Source organism: Coturnix japonica, chromosome 8, assembly GCF_001577835.2.
Source record: "Coturnix japonica isolate 7356 chromosome 8, Coturnix japonica 2.1, whole genome shotgun sequence".
Taxonomy (NCBI): Eukaryota; Metazoa; Chordata; class Aves; order Galliformes; family Phasianidae; genus Coturnix; species Coturnix japonica.
This window is the reverse complement of record NC_029523.1, coordinates 4,386,150-4,403,616: the sequence shown is the minus strand read 5'-3', so window position 1 is coordinate 4,403,616 and position 17,467 is coordinate 4,386,150. Positions and strand designations below refer to the sequence as shown.

At 53.3% G+C, this 17,467-nt stretch overlaps 2 protein-coding genes across 2 annotated transcripts in view; one reads left to right on the top strand and one right to left on the bottom strand.

The window, feature by feature from the left end:
- Window positions 1-1,564: 1,564 nt before the first annotated feature.
- On the top strand, window positions 1,565-16,814 carry LAMC2 (laminin subunit gamma 2). Its single transcript, XM_015869585.2, has 23 exons — window positions 1,565-1,736; window positions 3,631-3,819; window positions 4,489-4,618; window positions 4,797-4,892; window positions 4,978-5,114; window positions 5,205-5,327; window positions 5,598-5,787; window positions 6,102-6,214; window positions 6,499-6,717; window positions 7,068-7,247; window positions 7,749-7,982; window positions 8,433-8,569; window positions 8,720-8,873; window positions 9,142-9,347; window positions 9,609-9,688; window positions 10,129-10,266; window positions 10,408-10,552; window positions 10,741-10,890; window positions 11,235-11,349; window positions 11,759-11,958; window positions 12,310-12,468; window positions 12,557-12,656; window positions 12,819-16,814. The coding sequence occupies exons 1-23, from the start codon at window positions 1,664-1,666 to the stop codon at window positions 13,067-13,069; spliced, it is 3,519 nt and encodes a 1,172-aa protein (XP_015725071.1). The 5' UTR covers window positions 1,565-1,663; the 3' UTR covers window positions 13,070-16,814.
- The window catches only part of NMNAT2 (nicotinamide nucleotide adenylyltransferase 2), a 19,413-nt gene continuing 17,247 nt past the window's right edge, over window positions 15,302-17,467 (bottom strand). Inside the window, exon 11 of the mRNA XM_015869593.2 lies at window positions 15,302-17,350. Within this exon, the coding sequence (XP_015725079.1) occupies window positions 17,248-17,350 (103 nt within the window). The 3' untranslated portion in view covers window positions 15,302-17,247. The remainder of the gene's footprint in view (window positions 17,351-17,467) is intronic.

Genomic DNA, 17,467 nt, shown 5'->3' with positions numbered 1-17,467 from the left:
AAAAGTCAACATGCCACCAGCACATCTGTGAAGCTGACTTCCTTGTTGTGAACTATATTAAGACCCAGTGTATGGGGTTAGAACGTAGCAGCCTGTTTGTAGAAGGGAGCTGAATCAGTCTGCTGAGGGAGGTACCTTTGGCAAAGGAAATCACAGAAATTTGGTGACTTCAGGCTGGTTGCACCCATGAGATTACTGCAGTGTAAGGAGGCACCTGGGGAAGCCCTGAGTCATTGCTGGGTATGTGAGCATATGGGGGCTGCGGGGCACTGTAGGAGAGAAAGGAAACTTAAGTGTTACAAGCACCAGCTCTGTTAGCTCTGGAATGAGAAGTGAATCAACATAGTTTGGGCTGAGTTTCAGTCCCTACTGTGGAAAGGTAAATGGGGTGTTGGGCTGGGGGTGAGCTTGTTGGGCTTCTTCATGTAATGCTGCTGGTGTCCGTGGACCACTGCAGGCAGACCAAGATGGTAAGTAGGAGATGTTCTGAGATGCAGCACAAAGGCATGTGCCATCCATCATCCCTTGTATCTAGATGTTTGGCCGTGGGCAGGGCAGGAGGACATGGTGAGGTGGTTTCATACCAATGGCTCACTCAGCTTCATCACACTGCTCTCTCGCTGCCCTCCTCAAAGGAACAGGGGGAGAAAATGTGATGAAAAAGGGCTCAAGGGTTGAGATAAGGACAGAGATGCTGCTCTTACCAAATTGTTGCTGTGTGGGCTTCCTGTGGGCCACAACATGGGTCCCTACTATCAAGTCCTCCTGCTCTCTCTTCCTCTGCAAACAGGGTCATGTCCTTCCAAGGTGCAGGAGAGGAGTGAGGTGGAACAGTCCCTCATGTTTCACACAGCACTGTGGCTCTCCTTAAGGCCAAAATGCTGCATGGCTCTGGAGCATCCATTCCTCATTGTTTTCTAGCATAAACCCTACTGTACTGGGTTAGGCCTGTACAACCTCATATTCTATCTCAGCGGTAAGAGCAAATACATGTAGATAACAGACCTTGGTCATTCTCAGCCTCCACCCCATCTCTAGAGCTGGGGATTTCCTGAACCTGGTGCTGGTAAATCCTGATAGATCTCTTAGCACATATCCAAGTTGATCTCAGGGGCTTTTTGCACCCTCAGCATTCTCTGGCTGCAGGTCCTGCTGGTCTCTTCTCCTCACTTGCCTTCAGCCTCGGTCCTGCAGGGCTGCTTGGACAACATGGAAGGCTGCGCAGACAGTGCCTGTCCCCTCTCCCCAGGCTTCCCATGATCTCATCCCATCCCACTCTGCTCTGTGCGTGCCTAGACAGCCCCAGCCCTGTGTGCTGAGATGCCTGGTGAAGAAGCATTTCTGGGACAGAGCTGGACAGGATGGGATGGAGCTGGGCAATGGACAGCCTTGCTGGCACTCATTTTGTTCCCCCAGGAAGATGCCATCAGGATGCCCTCGGGGTGCTGCATCTTAAGCCCAAGTGCAGTGGGCGGGTGTGTGCCTGCCTGCTGCCCCGGGCTGGGCACTCCTTGCTCAAGGTGAGTCAGAGCCGGGCACACGTGCTCTTCCTGTTGGGAGTGACTCAGGTGGAGCAGCCGATAAAAAAGGAAAAGCAAAGCCTTAGAGCAGCAGCCTGGAGCTGGGGCTCTGTGTGCCCAGCGCCCACCCTGGGGCTGCAGCGATGGCCGCATGCTGGCTCCTCACCCTGGCTGTGTCCCTCCTGCCTGCAGCCCTGAGCACCAACGGAGGAGAAGGTGAGGGCTGGGGAAGGTCAGGGGCTCGGCTTTAGGGCCGCGGTAATGGGGAACCATTTGGGTGCAGTGCTCTTCTGCTGGGTCCCACTCCATTGCTGGGGATAAACGTGGGTCTGTAGGTGCTTCTCTTAAGGTTTCCTCTGGAGCTAGATTCCCAGAAGCACTCAGATGTTGTTTCTTTATTACCTGCGTCTCCTTTAAATCCTTGTTTAGGTGTAATCCCTTTATTGCTTAGTGGGGAAAGCCTGGCTGCCTGGGTGGGATGTGGCTGGGGAACGGCTGCCTGTTTGTCTGCTGCCTGATAAACAGTGTGTTACTGAGCCCGAGGAGGAGCAGGGCACATCCAGGCTCTGTGCAACAGTACGTGCAGAGCTTGTGTCTGTGTGAGGTGGGGCCTTGTGGGATGCATGCAGCCCAAAAGACCCAAATCATGTGTATTTCATAAATGCTGAGCAACTTTGGGGTTGTTTAATGTGTCTGTCATGCTGCTGCTGCTGCTTGGCAATGAGCTTTGCTGGGTTCAGAGCTGGTCCTTTGGTATCAGCTTTCGTTTAAGTGCAGTGGAAGCTGATAAGGGAAAATAAGTGCTGAATGAGCGGGTTTTTAACGGACAGACTGATTAGGTTTCCCTGCTAATTGAGTAATTACTGCCGCAGCCATAACTGCATTTCAAAATCCTGGTGTAGGTTTTAATGTCCCACCTCTGCTGGCTGCCTTGGCTGCAGGACATGTGAGCCATGCTGGGAAGGCCAGGGCTGCAAAGCAGAAAGGTTGTGTTGTGTTGCTGCAATGGATTTGCTGCACTGCACACAGATCTGTGTGGAGAGGCTGCTGGAAGAAGGGCTCCTCGTGGATGGGCTCATATGGGTTGGGCAGGTGGCTTCGTGGTGCCCTGCAGCCAACAGAGCTTTCCGTTCTTGTTCTCTAAGCCATTCTGATACTTGAATTTGCACCACCAGAGCAACCAGTTCTTGATCATCGTGCTCAGTGGGTGAAAGCTTTAGGAGTGACATCCTGCTGGGTGTGTGCCCCAAGCCTTCCACATTACAGTGCGGCCCCCTGCCCTCCAGAGCAGCCCCTTCCCCAGAGCCCTGAGAGTCAGGGGATGGTGGTGGGGCCTTGGGGCACCTGGCTGCTGCTGGAGACCGTAGGCTTCCAGGAGAATCAGCAACAGAACCAATGGCACTGATCTGCAACAGCATCTCAAATGGCTTTGTGTTAGCGAACCTGGAAACTGCCATGCTGGGAGTTGGCTCTGAATACGCTCCAGCCTTGGAGCAAGGCCTGAGAACAGGCATTTGTTCCCTGCGGGAGCCGTGCCATGCAACTTGGCACAGGCCCTCGGATCATGTAGGGTGAGGTGTGGGTGGGGATCGGTGCTTCTGCATGGAGGGGAGGGGAAGGGACTGACACCAAGCATGCAGGTGGGGAGTGGAAGCACTGAGGAAAAGCAAACTCTCATTTTCGTGTTTCTATGTTGGATTGTTTCTATGCTCTGTGCCCTTTGGGTGCTGACTGTGTCCGCAGAAGCTCTTCTCACTCTTGGTCCTACTGAAGGGCTGAGCGTGCCAGGGCTGGAAAACCTCACTCCGTGTTTGCTGGCACATGAGGTCATCTTCTTTCTCGTCAGCAGCTGCTCACTGAGTGTGTCTGTCTGGTATGTGTGCACTAATGGGTGTGTGAGGCATCTGGCAGCACTGCAGCAGGGAGCCAGGAGGCACTGCATGGCCCCAGGAACCCCAGCAGAGGGGGACAGGGCTGTGGGGCTGTGCTGCAGGGCTGATCTGTGCCACAGGAGCCTGGGGAAGGAATGTTCCTTGAGTCGTGGTTGAGCTTCATATTCAGCTCTCATCCCTCTGACCCTCTTCAGACGCTGCTCTTTTCTTTTCTCCAGCTTGTGACTGCAATGGGATGTCCAGGCAGTGTGTCTTTGACTGGCAGCTGCTGATGGAGACGGGCAATGGGTACCGCTGCCTCGGCTGCATGGGCAATACAGCGGGTGTCCACTGTGAGCGCTGCAAGGATGGATACTACCGCCAGTGGGATGGGGACTGCTGCCTGCCCTGCCACTGCCACCCCCACGGTATGGGGCACCCACAGGGACCAATGTGTTGGGTTTTCACTTTGTTTTCCAACCAGGGATGTGGGGTGGGGTCCTTCAGCAAACTGTGCTGCCTCTGTGGATCCAGCCCCTTGCTCTTCTCAGCATGGTGTGACACCCACTGGGATGATGCTCAAGAGGTTCCTCTGCTGATATCCAGTGCCATTAGATGAGCTCACTCTTGTGCAAGGCTGGGCTCTGCAGACATGGCAGACATTGTGGATGGTGGCAGAAGGAAAAGAGGAAAAACCCCAAAAAATTCCCCAAACAAGCTACGTTGAGGCATATTGCTCCATGTCCAGGAGGACGCCTGCTTCTCTCTGTCTTGAATTTGGCAAGTGATCAGGACCTGTGTCCCCACAGCAAACTGCTCATGTCCTTATCACAGAGGGTGCTGGCCAAGCCCAAGCACAGGGAGCTGAAGTGTTCCCAAGCCTCATGAGTCAGTCCCAAAGAGTCTGTGTGTTGCCATGTTAGGTAGAATTTGGGAGGTCCCTTAATTGCACTGATTCCAGAGCTCACCTGGGGACAGGAGGTGTGTTGCAAAGCACCCTCACTCTGGTGGTAGGCAGAACGAATCCTCCAGCTGCTCCCCAAAGGACATCCCACCATGGAGGCACCCCCCTGATCTCCCTGTCCCACCACCTGCAGGCTCCCTCAGCACACAGTGTGACGGCAATGGCCGCTGCAGCTGCAAGCCCGGCGTGATGGGTGAGAAATGTGACCGCTGCCAGCCAGGCTTCCATTCCCTCTCCGAGGCCGGGTGCCAGAGATATGGGCAGTAAGTTCTGGGGCTGTCCTGTGCTGGGGCATCACTGCTGCATCCTCTTCTTCCTCACTTTGCCCTATTATTATCCCACTGGGAGATTCTCTGATGTTTCGTATGACAGCTGTGCTGGGGCAGTGAGCTCCTGGCTGAGCTGGAGGTCCCTGTAGTGTTCCCACTGTCCCCATTGCAGGAGCCAGCTGTGTGCCTGTGACCCCGCTGGCACAGCGGACTGCATCTCGGGCCGTTGTATCTGCAAGGTCGGTGTCACCGGTGAGCGGTGTGACAGGTGGGTGTCTGCAGGTTTGTGTTCTACAGCAGGCTGAGCACAAGAGGAGAAATCACACGGATATTATGTCATCTTCCTTTTCCAGGTGCAAACAAAACTTCTATAACTTGGATGCTAGGAATCTGGCTGGGTGCTCTCCATGCTTCTGCTATGGACATTCATCCTCATGTGTCAGTGCTGAGAATTACAGTGTCCACAAGATCACCTCCACCTTCCAGCAAGGTGAGGCTGAACAAGATGTCCCTGCATCCTCAGGGCTGGCGTACAAGGAGGGGTCTGACTGTTGGTGCCTTCTCCTTGTTTGCTCTCCAGGTCCTGAAGGTTGGACAGGTGTCCATGAAGACGGGTCCCCAGCCGAACTCGAATGGTCTCCACGCCACCAGGATGTGTTCATAGCAGCAAGGAGATGGGAAGCGCTGTATTTCGTGGCACCTGGTAGGCATGGGGAGTATGGCATGGAGCTGAGCTCAGGCCTGAGCTGGTTTGGGGGGGAATTGGGTAATTGAAGAGTCTGTGGGGCTGGGGAAGGTGTGGCATGGGCAGAAGGAAGGGGAAGGGAGGTGGTACCCCAGTGCTTCCACAGCCTGGGAGGTGGCGGTGGTGGCTGCCGGCACAGTGATTCTTGGTCTGACTGCATGGAGGGAAAGAAAGATTTTAAGCCTTCAATTTCTTCCTTCTGCTCTTCTCCACTGCTTCCCTGTGCAGCCAAATTCCTCGGGAACCAACAGCTGAGCTATGGCCAGACTCTCTCCTTTGATTACCGCCTGGACCGAGGGGGGCGGCTGCCTTCTCCCCATGATGTGATCCTTGAAGGAGGTGGACTCCGAGTCACTGCCCCCTTCTTGCCCTCTGGGAAAGTCCTACCCTGTGGTGTCAGCGAGACCTACACCTTCAGGTGACAGGGTGCTTGGGATTGCGGAAAGAGCCTTTGTGAGCTTGTGGATTCAGTGATGGTCCCTCAGAGGTGGCCAGGCTCAAATAGTCGCCCCATTTGGACCTGGGTTCAGCTTGTGTGCATCTCTCCTCATAAACAAGGAGAGGCCAAAAGGGATTGTAGAAGATCTGCTTTGGGGTGGGGATGGGCGCTGTGCTTGGTACAAGTTGTGTGGGAGGAGAGTGTTAGCGCTTTGGACTCTGGAGGGAGATGGGAGAGAGCAGCTGGGACATCCCATGTTCCTGAACACTGCTTCCACTTGGCTCCATGTGCAGGTTGGACGAGCACCCAAGCAGCAAGTGGAGCCCCAGGCTGAACTACTTTGAGTACCGCAGGCTGCTGGGAAACCTGACTGCCCTCTGGATCCGAGCCACCTTTGGGGAGTACAGTAAGTGAGGGGGGCAGCAAGGGGACAGACCAGCTCACCTTGCTGGAGGCACATAGCTGGATACAGCTGTACTAAAAGGTATTTTAAAAAGTGCTGTAATGTGGGCAGAGGTAAATCATGAATTTTTAAGCTAGATGCCAACAGTGATGGGCAGGGTAAGAAAAACCTCGGCCAAGGTCCATCTGCCCACTGAAGTTGTAGGTGACCTTGCAGAGATCAGCATGTAGATACATGGGGCTCGCAGACCCAGACTCTTGGTGGTGATGTGCCACATCTCCCACCAGGCACCGGCTACATCGATAACATCACCCTGGTGTCAGCACAGCCCACTGCCGGCGTCCTGGCACCTTGGGTGGAGCAGTGCCAGTGCCCCGATGGCTACCAGGGGCAGTTCTGTGAGCGATGTGCTGCTGGCTACAGGAGGGATGCACCTCACATGGGGCCGTTCAGCATCTGTGTGCCCTGCAACTGCCACGGAGGAGGGATCTGTGACCCAGATACTGGTAAGAAAAACTGTGACCTCTCTGAGCTTGCTGGGTGTGTGAGGTTGGAACAGACATCAGGGAGTGATGTGGAAATGATTTGCTGCCCTTTATGTCAGAGCAGCCCACAGTGTTGCAGTGTGAGCTCAAAACAGTGCACTTTGCAGCTTGGACAGTGATGTGGTTTGGTGGAGCCTCAATGGAGAATTCATCAGCCCATTTGCTTCACATGCTGTATATCCCCTCCTGTGTTTTGATTCAAAGGAAACAGCTGAGTTGCCCATCCTCAGAGCAGTGCAGGGTGTCCTGCAGAGGGGACAGCTGGGCTGATGGCCAACTGGTTGCCCCATGCCCTGTCCCTTCTTCCTCAGGCGAATGCTACTCGGGAGATGAAAATGTGGGGAACATCATCAGCTGTCCATTTGGCTCCTACCGAGACCCCCGGCCCCCACACAGCTGCAGAGCATGTCCCTGTGGCCACGGCCAGAGCTGCTCAGTGCTGCCAGGCAGGGAAGAGGTTGTCTGTGACCATTGCCCTCCTGGAGCTGCAGGTAAGGCTCAGGTCATTTTTGCCATTAGCCCATCCCCTGAAGTCTTAATGTGCCTTATGCGTGTGCTTGCTGCCTGGGATGCTTGGGGCTGGGGGGGCAATGTCTTCTCCCCAAGGCTTCCTCACCTGTGTACTCTTGCTTTTAACCAGATGTTTCAGCAAAGCACCGGGACCCACTGTGCATGCCCTGCCCTGGAAATGCATGAAATACATACGCATACATCTGCTCAAATAATCTTTTGGAAAGGCTGTTGTGCAAATTGATTAAGTTGATGGAGAAAGGGCTGATGGGGAGGGAGGAAAGCAGAATTTATAGGCCCCAGCACTGCGTAACTTGACCAAGGAAAGCCACCATGCCCAGTTTTTGCTGTGAGCTCAGTGTGCAGCCTCCAGGCATCCTCAGAGAGCTGTGATGCTCACATGGGCGTTGGTGTCAGCGGTGTCCCCATCCCTGTGGGCAGGTGGCTGCCAGTGTTGGTCCAACAGTCTCTCCCTTCTGCAGGGCCCAGCTGTGAGTTCTGTGCCGATGGCTACTTTGGAGATCCTGCAGCCTCCCAGCCATGCCAGCTGTGCCAGTGCAACGGCAACGTGGAGCCCAACGCTGTAGGGAACTGTGATCGCCGGACAGGAGAGTGCCTCAAGTGCATCTACAACACGGCTGGCTTCCACTGTGAGCGCTGCAAGGATGGCTTCTTTGGGAACCCCTTGGCCCCCAACCCTGCTGACAAGTGCCGAGGTATGAGGGCAGGGATGGGTGTGTGGGGCTGTGCTCTGGTGTCCAGTGGGTGCAGGAGGTTTCAACAAGCCAAAGAGCAGCTCCCTGTGGTCAAGCAGGAGTGTCTGTGGTGGGCATAGTTTGAGAAACAGCACTGGGGATGAGTAAGGAAATCCATGCTGGAGTGCAAGAGAGCTTAAAGGGGACAATGTGGTGTATTTGCACTTGACCTTGTGGCTTTCAGTGTTTGCTCCACCCTGGTGGAGGTACCGAGTGGTGTTTACTCAGTGCACTCTCCCAAGCCAAGTGGTGTGTCTCAGCCAGGTCCCTCTCCCAAGCATGGGAGAAGACACAACTGCAGGTGAGATATAGGGAAGTGAGGTTAGGGAGAATTAGGAGAGGTAGTGAGTGGAAAGATGTACCCAGACCAAATGGGAGAGGGTCCTTGGCCACTGACCTCTCACTGTGCAGCCTGCAGCTGCAACTCAGTGGGGGCTGAGCCCCTGAAGTGCCGGAATGATGGGAGCTGCATCTGCAAGCCTGGTTTTGGGGGTCCCAACTGTGAGCAGAGTGAGTGCCCAGCCTGCTACAGCCAAGTGAAAGCCCAGGTGAGTGCCCACCTATCCATCTGCCTGTCCCTGTCACGGGTTGGGCTTTGGGTCCCTGCTCTTCAGGCAGGGTTGTGCTGATGCTCCAGCTTTTGAGAATCTTTTAGGCAGTCACCCAGCATCCAATGACCTGATTTTCTGTGGTTGCAGGTGGACCTGTACCTGCAGCAGCTGCAGGAGATGGAGCTGCTTTCATCAGAGGTGAAAAATGGAGGTGGGGCTGTGGGCCAGGAGCTGGAGAGGAAGATGCAGCTGGCTGAGGAGACACTGCAGGCCATCCTCAGAGAAGCTCTCAGCCTGCAAGGTACCACATAATGGCTGCTGTCAGGCAGGGCTGGGGGAGCAGCTGATGAGGATCTGCTTCTGGGTGGAAAGGACATCAGTCCTTTGTGCAGAAGCAGCACACAGAAGATGACAGAGTGGAGTAGTTTTCTGTATTTCTCCAAGCATGTCCAAGGCATTGGGCCACCAGAAGTCCCAGGGAAAGAGCAATCTGTGCCATTGCAAAGTTTTGCTGTCTCTGCTGTTCTGAGTTTCTTTTCACCGCTGCATGTCTCTTTCCTTCTCACCAGCTTCTGACAGATCCCTAGAAAGCCGTGTGACCAGGCTGAAGGGACAAGGGTCCACCTGCCAGAGCCGCTTGGATGATGCCAAGGCAGCAGTGGAGAGACTGATGTCTCTGGGCAGGCAATACGAGCGGCAGGCACAAGATGTCAGGAGGCTGCTGGAGACAGCCAGGCTGGACCTGAGCCGCAGTGGAGCCTCTCTGAGTCGAGCGGTAAGGCAATGTGTGTGTATGCACCATGCTACAAACCCTGAGCTGAGAGAGTCCATGGAGAAAGCAAGAACTTCATGTATTCTAGTTGTTACATTTATTCTATGAGTAGAGGTGGATATGGCAGGCTCTTTATGTGGGGCTGGGAGCCAGGAGCTACTGATCAGGGTGGCTCTGGAGACCTAGTATGCCATAGTTATTAATTTTCTTGCCAAATCAGAAGCAAGGACAGGGCAGAGCATTCACACCTCTCTCTCCCCCCAGGATATTCCGGTTTCACACTTTCCTGGAGGCTCAAACAAGATCTTGCTCCTGGCCCAGGAGGCTCTGAGTCTAGCTGACAGGTGAGCCATTCCTTGGGTGAGGGCAGGGGCCCAGGAGCGCCCTGTTCAGTGGCCTTACCTGATGCTACAGCTCTATGAGCTCTGTACAAGTCCCAGAGCAGGGGAAGAAGTGTCTGCAGGGTTGCCTTTGCTGTGCTCTGCTGGCTTTGGGAGTGGTGCTGGATGGGGTGTTTTGGAAACACCTTCCTGGCCAGAGTTTGGTCCATGGGCATCCAGTTGGATCAGGCAGCATCAGCCTCTTCCCCTGTGCTGCCCTACCCTGGGCAGATGCAGAAGGGGCAAGCAAGGCAGATGATCCCAAAGTGTGGGTACCCATTCTCACATACGTTACACTGTCTGCGAGAACCTGATCTGACTCTGCTGGATAAAACCACAAAGGAGATCAAAGGAGGGAACCTGAGTGTGCAGCCCCTATGACAAAGACCCCCTGTGCCTTTCAGCCACATGCAGGCAGCCAACATCATCCAGCAGGCGGCGAAGGCAGCACAGGACGACTCACAGCAGGCACTGGAGCTGCTGCAGGCAGCAGTGAGCGGGGATGCAGAGGTGCCAGGCTCCCTGCAAGGGCTGCTCAGGAAGTAAGTGCAGGGAAAAGGGTGTGGGGTGAAGCCCTGTTTCCAAGCCCCATTCCCTGCCTCCCTGGCTATGTTTCAGTAACATTGGATGCAGAATGGTAAGGCTTAGGTTTGCCCTTGGGTTCAGCTCTTCTGTCTGCACAGGTATGAGGAGCTGAAGTCGCTGGCTGGAGGCCTGGAGGCTGATGCCAACAGGATAGTCACTGAAGCAGACAAGGCTTATCAGAGCAGCCTGATGATCCTCAGCTCTCTGTCCCGCCTGACCAAGACCAGTTTTGGGTCCTTTGAGGTGAGAGCTTTGTCCCTGTGGGATCAGGACATCACCTTTCATTCACTGTGCCCTCCCTCCTGCCCATTCCACAGCTCAGCCCTCCCCAGTTCTGGACAGGCACTGGTGGTTATCCCATTCCTCACTTCCCTGTGAGCAGTAGGGTAACACTGGGCCTCCAAAGCAGTGTCCCCATCTTTGTGTTCCAGGGGGAGGCTTCCCAATTGAAGCAGGATGCAGCTGGTCTTTTGAGCACGGTGGACATGTACATGGCACAGTACAGGCAGCTGCAGAGCCACATGGGCCGCTGGGAGGAAGAAATCAAGAAGCTTTTGCAGAGAGGAGAAGGCGAGAGAGCGGTAAGACATGGGCTGATACCTCACTTGCACAGAAGTTCTGATGCAGGCTCCCACTAGCACACCTCCTGCATGTAAGGCAGGTTAATGACATGCCCCAGGACAGATATGAGCTAGGATGGCTACAGCAGCTTGAGCCAGTTGAGCAGCACTCATAGAAACCTCTGCTGATGGATCAGACTGTGCTCACCTGGATTCAGGGGCAATGGCAGGCATGTGGGAACAGGCTTGTGGGTCTTCACTCTCAGCATGGCTGCCTGCAGATGACCATTGTGGTTCTTATGACCATTCTGGGATGATTCTCTGCCATGTTTTTCACCTCACTGTGTCCTCTTGTTCTGTCTCAGATGCTGACTCAGCTGCTGTCCCGAGCCAACCTTGCCAGGAGCACAGCCCTGCAGGCTGTGAGCGCTGGCAATGCCACCTTTTATGAAGTGGAACAGATCCTGAAGAGTCTGCGTGGTAATTTTTTCCCTTCTGACCCCTCCCTTGCACCCAAGTTTCACGTTGCAGTGGAGCATGCTGGGCAGAATGCTGATGGTCTCTGCCAGAAGTGCACTCCTAAGCAAGGTGGGAGCATCACAGGCTGCTCTGGGTTGGATCTGCTGTAGGGGAATGTGTCCTCAGGGTCCAGGACATCCAGGAGGCCATCTTAGTGCCCCAGCCAGTACAGCAGCTCCTACAAGGAGAACAGCAAGTCCTTTCTAGAAACTGCTCACTTCCTTTCCTTCCTGTCCTATCCTCATCATTGCCAGGCTTTCTGGAAGGTGTCTAAACCAAGCCAGGACTGTGGGAGAGCTCTTCCTTCTCCATGCCTCTTGAGTTCTCACAATGTAAAGCCCTGCTCCATTTTCTTATGTGTTTCTTTCAGGGTTTAACCTGCAGGCAGATGACAAGAGAAGGGAAGCTGAGGATGCAATGAGGAGGCTCCAGGTTATCAGCAGCATGGTGACAAGTGCCAAGGAGAAGACTGACAGAGCTGAAGCCATCCTGGGCAATGCTGCTGCTGAATCCAAGGCAGCCAGCAGCACTGCAGGGGAAGCAAAGGAGATCACCTTTGGGATCCAGAAGGTGAGGACAGGCCCTGGTGGTTGTTGCTGACAGAAAGGGGTTTGGAAGGACCAGCCATGGAGGAGCAGGTGGCTGTGACTCCAGCCATCTTTGTGTTGGACCTGATGCACTGACTTCTGTTGGCTTGTCTATAGAGGAGTGTGTAGAGATACTTGAGGTGATTCTAAAAGAGTGGATGCGTGGGGATTTCTGCAGACAGGTTTATCTAATGGAGATCTCTGTGGCACATCGCTTTGGCCACCACATGGTGGACCCAAGTCTGTGGAAGGAGCCAGGTCCCAACAGTTCCATATCCCAGTGCACCAAGAGTGACTATGCTCTGACTGAGCATCGTGCCTTTGCCTCCCCCAGGAGATCACACGGCTCAGGCTGGAGGCCAACAAGACAGCTGATGGTGTCCTCATGCTGGAGAAGGCAGTGGCAGCCCTGCAACATGAGGCCAAAGAAGTGGATGGAGAATTCCAGAGCAAGGTTTCAGAAGCTGAGGCAGATGCTGCCATGATACAGGAGGTGGGTCCCTAGATCCCACAGCATGCACACTTCTCTGTTGACTTTTGGGCAAATGTTTGCTTTACAGCTTGCATCTTTCTTTCCCCAGACTACCAAGGAAGCTCAAGATGTCCATACCAAGGCTGGCCAGACTGGGGTGATGGTGCAGGAGACATTGGGTGTCCTAGAGGAGCTGCTGCGTCTGATGAGTAGGTTTTATCACGTTGCTGTGGTGTGCTGGGCTCTGGGTGGGGGTACTGAGTATTTCCTGGGGAGATGACCCCTACAGATGGAGCTAAAGTAGCTGGGAAGATCTAGTTTACAGCTTCCATCCATGGTTCTCCCTTCCTTGTTTTCTTCCTGTGCTCCAGACCAGCCTGGTGCTGTGGATGAGGAAGGCCTGAAACAGCTTGAGCTGAATTTCAGCAAAGCCAAAACCAAAACCAACCAGCTGAAGGAACAGATGTCAGAGCTCGAGCAGAGAGCCATGCTGCAGAAGGGCCGGGTACAGAAACTGGACAGCAGCATTGATGAGATCCTGGCAGACATTAGGAACCTGGAGGATATCCAGAGGAGCCTTCCTCCTGGCTGCTACAACACAAAAGCCATCGAGTTACCCTGAGGCAGCACTGGGAGGCTGCAGCCCATATTGGCTCACAGCAGGAGAGCCAGGTCCCTCTGCTCCCACAAAACCTGGCAGGAACAGCTGAGCTTGGTTCTGTTGGACTTGTCTTTACCCTCAGGGTAGTGCCTGAAGTTCACAAGTGTTGCAGCTGAAATTCACATCACTCTGGACCTGGAGAGTCCCTGATTTTCAAAACGATCCGTCCCTCAATTCCAGGAGGAAGGAAATGCCCATTTGTGGCCTGGGGTTTGCTGGTGCCATTTTGGATGTGGCTTAGGGATGCAGCAGCACTAGGTGCCGCTGCTGACCCTTTTCATAAAGCTGCAGGTGCTCCACCAGGCTCCTCAGGCAGGTGGTTTCTATTCTGCTCAGCCCTGAAGGGATGGTTTTCCCATCAAAGCTCTTTCTGGGTGAACGCAGGTTTTCCTGGCATCCTCTCTTTCACACAGACACACAAGCACAGCCTTTCCTTCCAAGACTGGCCACTTTGGTCCCAGGCAGCTTCCTGGGTGTCCCAGAGCTCAGGGAGAGCAAGGCCATGTTTGCTCTGTGCAAGCATTTGGGATCCTGTGGCTCTCATCCCAGGAACGGGAGCTTTCTCTGGGGGACTGGAGCCAAGCATTGATATCTGAGAGCCCATCCCCATCCTTGCTGCAGTGCCAGCATCCTAATTTGACCTGGTGAAGAATACTGAAACATCTCAAGTGTTTCTCCACCTCTGGTTTGGTGCTGCCCATTCCCTCCCAATCCCACATGTATGGTGCTGGATGTTCCCAAAGCATGTTAGACGCGAGTCATTGTGCACAAGGTTTTTCTACTGTAAATCTTTTTTGAGCACAGCCTGGAAGACAACTGTGCTCCCTACACCCACCTGCTGCTTTCCTGTGGACCCACCTCCATTCTGACACCATTTCCAGCTTTCTTCTGGTGTTTTTTCAGGGAGAAAAAGCCCAGAGTTCTCCAGTACTGAAAACCAGCCTTGCTGAAGTGCCCTGATCAGCATGGAATGGGTGCTGGGCAGAGGGAAATGCTCTGAGGACTAACAGATCTTGTTAGCACTGCTTCTCTGGTAAAGCAGTGTCTGCGCTATTCCTTGGTTGAGGGTCTTCTGAGTAACTGTCTGTGTTATATTTGTGTTTAAGTGAGATATGCTCTTACCTCTGGCATGTTTTCCTTATCTCCCTGTACACCATAGGACAGGCATTATGGATCTGACATTATTCTTCTATCAGTTGGGTTTTAGGAAGGGAGGAGGCCAATAAATACTGAACACTTCTGGTCAACTCTTGCCTGCTGGTTCAGTTCCAGTGCTGTGTTTTGGGCAAGCTTGGCCATGAGTTCTCCCAGCAGCTTGTTTTCCTCAAGCTGACGCCCTCTGGAGCTGGTTTGGGTTTGAAATGGCACAGTAGTAGGGAAAGATGGATACCAGTAGCATCTTTTTTTTTTTATCCTTTTCTTTTGTTTATTACATAATTTAAACATTTTGCTGATAAAGTTTCTCTTTTGTCGATGACCGTTTTCTTTATATAGCAACAGAAGAAGAAAAAAAAAAAACAAAAAAGGCTCCAAAACCTTTCACAAAAGTGAAATTGGTGGCATGGCAACTTCAACCCTTCCCTCCCCCCAACCCCCTTTTTTATATTCCAAAAGACGTTTGAAGTTCATTTCTCTTTCAGCAAATCCCACTGTTTAAAATCAGAGGTTCCAAGATCCACACGCACCCAGGAGCTGCCTCACACCCCAGCAGTGCTGGAAAGTCCCTTCCTCACCTCCCCACCATCTGCATGGATCTCAGAGGATGAGTTTTTCCATACCCACCCATAGATGTTTTCCAAACCAATCCCAGCGTTGACTGACCTGTAACAAACCCCCCCCCCCCCCACCCTGTCCTTGCCCCGTTCTGAGTTTTGCTGAGCAGATACATGAAGGCATAGATAGGACTAGTAAGACAATATACTCATCATCCCTATCACAACACTATGTCTCTAAGGCATGCCATCCTAACCATGATGAGATGGAAAGCCAGCTGGCTTCCTGCACATCCCATCTTGTGTACCTGAGGGAGGGAGGAGAAGGGCTTCTGAGGTTGCTCTCAGACTTGCCGACCTCTCTCCTTCTTCATCTCCTCTTTTGTTACTGTCTTTTCCTCTCTTAAAAGCCACCATCCTTCCTTCCTCTTCAGCTTCTTCACCTTTCCCAGAGGTTCCAATCCTTTTTTGTGTGTGTGTGTGTGTGTGTGTGTGTGTTGGAGGCTGGTTTCTAACACTGCTGCTTTTACTCCAGCTTGGAGCTAAGAAACATGGGTGATGACTGAGGATGTTTTCGGGGATGACCTCTGTGTTGGGGTGGAAAGGAAAAACAGGCTGAAACCCTGAACATGGAGGATAGCAGAGGCAATGGATTTAGAGGAGTCTAGCTATCAGCTTATGTAGGTTGGGTGCTCATGAATGAGATGCCCAGCTGGAACCTGTTGAAACATTAGCCTGGGGGTTCAGCAGGATGGGGGCTTATCCCTGGAGGTGTTCCTGCACACTCTGTCCGCCCTCCCTGGTCTGGGATCTCCATGCCCCCTCATCCCTCAAGGTACGTACACAACTGCCTGGAAACAGCATGGCTGGATCTGAGAGATTCAGCACATTTGCTGCTAAGACATCGCATGTGCTGACTGTGTCATTTTTGCCCAGCGTTTCTGCTGTTAGGGAGGTGACTTCTCTGGGAGGGGGCTGTGGCACAGGGGACAGCAGTGCCCAGCAGGTCACCAACCTTAATGCAAAGCCTCATCTTTGAAGTTTCCAAAGAGCAGTTTGTGACTTGGTAGATGTCTGGGAGCTATAGACACTAAGAGATATGAAGCTGGAAGGAGTAAAGGGAGGGAGAAAAGGATGGAGGAAAGCAAGACTTGTACCTTCCTCTCTGTGGCTGTCATCTTTCAAGAGGCTGAGCCAGCAGGACCAGCAGGGTCCTTGCACCCTGGGATACCCAGTAGGACAGCAGCCTGCTTAAGTAACCCTCATCTCTGCAGGACTGGAATTATTCCCTTTTGCTCCATGCTCCATGCCTTATTTTTTGGCATCTGGCTGAGCGGGTTCTACCAGGCATGTCACAAGCAGGAAAGCAGGAAACTGGCTTGTCTCAAGGGATGTGTGAAGTACCTGAAGCCAGTTTGGAAGGGCAAATACATCATGCATAAACTTCTCAAGGACAGGAAGAGGGAAGGAGAGAAAGGAAAAATGGGAATTTTACAGCCAGCATTGGAGAGCTGGAGGCTTGATGATGAGGACGGACCCAGTCCCAAACAGCTCGGCCAGGCCTGGGGCAATTCTCATCAGTGGCTCTGGGCCACCTCCTCCCCTCTTCTTCCTCCCTTGCTTCTTGTTGTTGTAAATGGCAGATCCCTTTCTAGGTGCTGTAGGCTGCCTCTTCTGACATGGGGCTGGAGTACAGCATCTATCCTTGGCTTTGGGGTGGACTGGATTCACTTGCAGACAAGAAGAAGTGAGACATTCCCCTGGTAAGTTTTGCTCTGGCAGTAGTCCTTGCCCCTTCAGAAATACCATCTTCATGACTTGTCAGGGCTAAGTGGAGGATTTTGTTGGCTGGGTTGTCCTTACTGCTGGCCTGAAGAGGTTCTGCAGGACACAGAACCACTTGCATTATGCTTGCCCACTGCCCGCCAGGATTCAATGGGAAGCAGGGCACCGTGGCAAGAGAGCTAAGGAGCTTGTACTACAGCTATTTAATTTTTTTAAAAAAAAGGAAAAAAAAAAAAAAAAGAAAAGAAAAAAATCAGCTAGATTTGTTGAGCAAAGAGGAAGCCCCTGTTCTGAGCATGCGGGGAGGATGGACTAGGAGGACCATTTCCCAGTCACATGCCAGGAGTGAGGGGTGGAGGTGCCCCTCAGTGAGCACACTGAGCACATCTCTGCCCCCCTCCTTCCCCGTATACAACAGGGAGGACAGTTCCCATAAAATAAAAAAAAATAGAGACCAAACCATTCCACGTGGGGCCGTGCTGCCGGTCCCTGGATGTTGCTGCACTACGGAGCGTCAGTGCTGAGAGTGAGAGGCCATGGGATGGGGAGAGAGATGGAGACGCAGAAAGAGAGAGAAAAGTGTGGTGGAGAGCTGTAGGGACACGGGATGACAGGGCTGTTCTGCTGCACGGCCTGTGGCACTTAGCCAGAGGCATTGATGTAGAGCTGGCTCTTGAGGATGTAGTCAATGACAGGCTGGCAGAGGTAATCCACAACGTGTCCATCCCCGTGCTGCAGGGCCAGTCTAGGGGAGAAGGGGAAGAGGAGGGTCAGAACCCATGTGGGGGTTGGTCGGCCCCTTTCCAGGAATTAGGGCTTCTTGAGCAGGGGCTGGGAACAAAGTGGTGTCCCCATGAATGGA

Bases quoted from the DNA above. Each gene is read 5' to 3' on its own strand.
- LAMC2 (XM_015869585.2), top strand. From the start codon at position 1,664: ATGGCCGCATGCTGGCTCCTCACCCTGGCTGTGTCCCTCCTGCCTGCA. The intron at 5,115-5,204 runs GTGAGGCTGAAC...TTTGCTCTCCAG, and splicing joins CACCTCCACCTTCCAGCAAG to GTCCTGAAGGTTGGACAGGT. The intron at 9,689-10,128 runs GTGAGCCATTCC...TGTGCCTTTCAG, and splicing joins GCTCTGAGTCTAGCTGACAG to CCACATGCAGGCAGCCAACA.